Source organism: Propithecus coquereli, unplaced genomic scaffold (assembly GCF_000956105.1).
Source record: "Propithecus coquereli isolate 6110/MARCELLA unplaced genomic scaffold, Pcoq_1.0 Scaffold251, whole genome shotgun sequence".
Lineage (NCBI taxonomy): Eukaryota > Metazoa > Chordata > Mammalia > Primates > Indriidae > Propithecus > Propithecus coquereli.
Window position 1 is genome coordinate 1,968,825 of NW_012148075.1, and position 4,698 is coordinate 1,973,522.

Here is a 4,698-nt window from a genome sequence, read left to right on the forward strand (position 1 = left end):
CCAAATCAGCCAACAGAAACCTTCTGGCATAAGCTTTCCACAAACAGATGTTAACTTGCTCTTACCATTCCAATAGGCAAAATTGGTCCCACCCATAAACATGTACCTACAAGAAAACAAGAGAACACATAGTACTTTATTGTGAGCCCACCGCTACTGAAGGCTCCCTCCCCACAGGCAATGAACACTCACAAGTTCACATTTGCCCCACGGGCAAGTATATCATAGAGGGAGGAAGCCACTTTTTCAGTCTTGACTGTCGAGTGAGGTTCGCCCCAATGGTCTAACCAGCCAGTATAGAATTCAGAATTGATCTAAAAAGAGAAAAGAATGTGGAGCTCAGGATAGACTTACAGCCTTCCAATGCTAGGGCTTCCCTGTCACACCCTCCACTGAGGGACAGGTGTCAAGGGAGTTGACATGCAGTGCCTAACCCAGAGCCAAGAAACCCATGGGCACTTCCAATAACAGCCACGCTACACTCAGTCCTCGGCTCCAACCCAAAATGAGATCTCATCTTACATAATATAAGCTCTCCTGAAAAGCTGTACCTACACTGAAATTTTGTTAACTGGTCCCCTGTTTAAATACAGTAGAAAAGTCTTACTGGGCAAAGGAAGTGGACAGCAAAAAATGTTTATAAAATAATCAGCTCCAAATTCACCCTTTGTGTAAATCTAGATTTTCAGCTCTCAGGTTGACTTAGAATGAGGTAGACTGTCCGAGTACTCTGCAAAGCAGGCCCCAAACACTTCATGTTTCTCTTGGGCATCACCCTGCCAAGCTCTTGGTCTCGAGAAGGAAAAAAAATCTGGCCCTTCTTGTTTCAGGTTCCAGGAAATAGCTCCACCCAAAGTCTGTGAATGGAGGCTCTACACCGCTCACTCAGTGACTCAGACAAGGTTGTTTTGTAAATAAGGCTTGTACACAGATGACACGCTGCAAAGATGGCATAAGATATAACCCCTTAAACTGGGCTGAGTAACAACAATAACAACTTCAGCTGAAGAAGGGAAGAGCAGAGCGAGCAGGGCTGACAGATTGTTTACACTGCCCGGACCTTGCCACCATCTACACAGCATGCCACCGGGCCCCACGACTCAAAGCGTGGTCCAAACCAACATACTCAAAGCTACCGGGCTGCTTGTTAGAAATGCAGAATCCCAGGCCCCACCCAAGACCCAGCAGATCAAATTTTGCTGTGTCTACAAATCACTTGGGGATTAACAAGATCCCGAAGTGATTTGTAAACACTTTAAAGATGGAGAAGCTCTGTTCCAAACAGCTGTCAAGAAACACAGACTTGAACTCAGATCCTGGCCCGGCCACCCACCAGCTATATGACCCTGGCAAGTGATGTATGTTCCCTGAGCCTCACTGAAAAAGGAGACAATTTATGAGAGTTGCCCTGAAAACCAGATGAGATCAGGGTGCAGGAGCATGGCAGGCCATTCACATTGGTCCTCAGTCTGTTCCAGTCCAGTGCGGGGCCTCAGTTTCAATAATAGCATTGTTTCTGCTGTCACCCATGTGTCCAGAATGGCTCTGTCCCCACAATGCCATCAGCTGCTGACCCCAGAGCCAGAAAAATCAAGGATTCACTCCACCCTCCTCCCCCCACAGCACATAACGTCTCTCTGCCAACGGCTGCAATGAAATTGGTACAAGCCAACAGTCTCCACACCTCCCCCTCCATTCTTACCAAGGGTCCTTTGGGCTCACTTTTCCTCTGCATTAGGAAAGCAGCCGTGATGTTGTGGCCTGAAAATCACAAGAGGGACAAGAAAGGTCAATCATAGGAATAACAAGAAGTTAAATGACAAGAGGCTTTTACAGGACTTGAGCCTGAGGCCCTGCTATGGTCTGAATGTTGGAGACCCCCAGAATTCATATGTTGGAACCTAATACCTAATGTGACAGTGTTAAGAGGTGGGGACTTTGGGAAGTGATTAAGTCATGAGGGCTCCACGCTCATGAATGGGATTAGTGCCCTTATAAAAGAGGCTAAAGAAAGCTCCCTGATATTTTCTTACTGATTTTCCTGAGTTCTATACAGATTCTAGTTATTAGCCCTTTATAGGATGTGTAGCATGCAAATATTTTCTCCCATTCTATAGGTTGTCTGTTCACTCTAGTGATAGTTTCTTTGCTGTGCAGAAGCTTTTTAATTTGATCAAGTCCCACTTATTTTTTGTTGTTGCTGTGATTGCTTTTCGGGTCTTCTTCATAAATTCTTTGCCTAGGCCAATGTCTATAAGAGTTTCTTCAACATTGTACAACTATTATGTATCCATAATAATTAAAGATAAAAAAATTTAAAAATAACACACAGATGCTATAGAAACACAATATATGCTCTAACTTAGAAAAATAAATTTCTATCCTCTCCCATGTCCAATCCTACTTCCCACAGGAAAACCAGTTTTGTGTGTGTTTTCAGTCTTTTGCCTAAGTATGTATATTTTTAAAAATAAAAGTTAACTGCTTTTGTTTCTTTAAAAAGAAAAAAAAAAGGCTCCTCGGCCCCTTCTGCCATATGAGGACACGGCAAGAAGGCACCATCTTTGAAGCAGAGAGCAACCCCTCACCAGGCGCTGACTGCTGGCATCCTGATTTTGGACTTCTGAGCCTCTATAACCGCCAATAAATTTCTTTTGTTTCTAAATTACGCAGTCTAAGGTATTTTGTTAGAGCAGCCTGGACTGACTAAGACAGACCCCCTGCCCCTCTCCACACCCACATGGATCTGGAATACCTCCAAGCTAGCTTTAGGCTGGACCCCGGCCATCCATTTGAGGCATGGGTGGGGACCACAGAACATTGCTCCCTGAACAGGTTGGTCCCCATGGCCTTTCCTGACTGCACTGCCTTAGGCATTCCTGTCACAGACCTGTCTTCTTCCTCTGTGTTTCCCCAGGGCCTGGATACATGTTTTGTATGTTTCTCTTCCCATGAACATCTGGTTGGCCCAGATGCTCCCTACAGGACAAGTCTGCTTTGAAGATAGTTACTTGCAGCCTCCACAGCGCCATACACACAACAATGCCACAAGTATTTGCCAGTTAATTAAATCAAAGAGATGTGGGTGCTCTAATTGTGTTTATCCCTGAATAATAGAGTATATTCTGAATACCAATTTGTACATCATCAGCCATTCCAAACTACTTGCTCTCAATTTTTGCTCCAGAAACATTTCATTAGGAAGCCTGTGTCTTTTTTTTTTTTGAGACAGAGTCTTGCTCTGTTGCCCAGGCTAGAGTGCCGTGGTGTCAGACTAGCTCACAGCAACCTCAAACTCCTGGGCTCAAGCAATCCTCCTGCCTCAGCCTCCTGAGTAGCTGGGACTACAGGCACACACCACCATGCCTAGCTTATTTTTTCTATTTTTAGTAGAGAGATGGGGTCTCACTGTGGCTCAGACTGGTCTCGAACTCCTGAGCTCAAACAATCCTCCCAGCTTGGCCTCCCAGAGTGCTAGGATTACAGGCGGGAGCCACTGCGCCTGGCCAGGATGCTTGTGTCTTATCTTGCCTCCTGTGTCTTCTATTGTCCCTTTCTCCTCTAAAAAAAAAAAGAATGTCTCCACAGAGAAGCAATAGGCGGCCTCGCATCAGTGAAAGAGTAAGTATGAACAGTATCCACACCAATCAGAGCAGAGGACACCCTGGCCCCATGCTGCATGACCCAGTTCCCACAGCAGGTATCCCAGAGTGGAAACGACATCAGCCAAGACCCTGATAACCCTGCACTGAGACTGGCCTTTGGCTTCTTTGTAAGTCCAGCTTTCAAGAGAGAATGTGCTGATCAAGAAGGACCAGAACCTCATTTACTTCACGGCTATGTTTCTCACTATTAAGCATTAGGTGGCATTCAGATCTTTACACATTGTTCTCATGAGACCACCCCTGCCCCCAAGCCATGCCCGTCTCCCACACAAATGAATGAATCTGGCAAAAGCCTCAGGCCACAGGGCCCACCCACCCCACGCACACTGGCCTTGCGGCGGTCTGTTCTCTAACCCGCAGTGGTGATGGTCACACTGTCACCTCATACAGATAATGCTTACAACACATTCATAATAACCTTCAATGTGTTCCTCCCAACAGAAAAATCATGTGCTATTTCATCGCTGTGATGGGGAAGTGTGCCAAAGCTGAAGGAAACCAGCATGCCACTTCCTCTGCAGCTCTTTGTAGATGAGTTCTGTCATCACCTAACGCTCTGAGCAACGCACATGTTTCTAGAAACAATTCACTTAAGGGCAGGTTTTTTCTTTTCTTCTCTTTTTTGGTAACATAGAAGAACCTCTTTAAAAATGTGACTTCATCCTAATTGCTCATTCCAGTCTTCCGCACGTCCCTCTCAAGAGAGGGCAAGCGCTGGATGATGTGCAGCATGCACGGAGTGTCCCGGCCTCACAGGGGAGGGCAGCAGAGTCTTTATGCTACTGAGGGACTCATCTTTTTTTGGTAACTTTCTAATTTGAAATAATTTCTAACTTACAGAGAGTTGTATGAACAATACAAAGAATTCTCATATCCCCCTCACCCAGATTCCCCAATTGTTCGCATTTTACTAGATTTATTCTATCAGCTTTTCTCTCTATATAAAAATATGTTTTTTTCTGAGCCATTCGAGAATAATTTGCAGACATGTTGGCCCTTTATGCTACTGAGGGACTCATCTTTTTTTGGTAAC

General features: G+C 45.2%; 1 protein-coding gene across 1 annotated transcript in view; it reads right to left on the reverse strand.

Annotated features, from left to right (window-relative positions):
- GLB1 (galactosidase, beta 1) overlaps positions 1–4,698 on the reverse strand; it is a 130,668-nt gene that overhangs the window by 86,383 nt on the left and 39,587 nt on the right. Inside the window, exons 7-9 of the mRNA XM_012646865.1 lie at positions 1,703–1,761; positions 193–314; positions 66–106 (exon numbers count right to left, since the gene is read on the reverse strand). Coding sequence (XP_012502319.1) covers positions 66–106; positions 193–314; positions 1,703–1,761 — 222 coding nt within the window. The remainder of the gene's footprint in view (positions 1–65; positions 107–192; positions 315–1,702; positions 1,762–4,698) is intronic.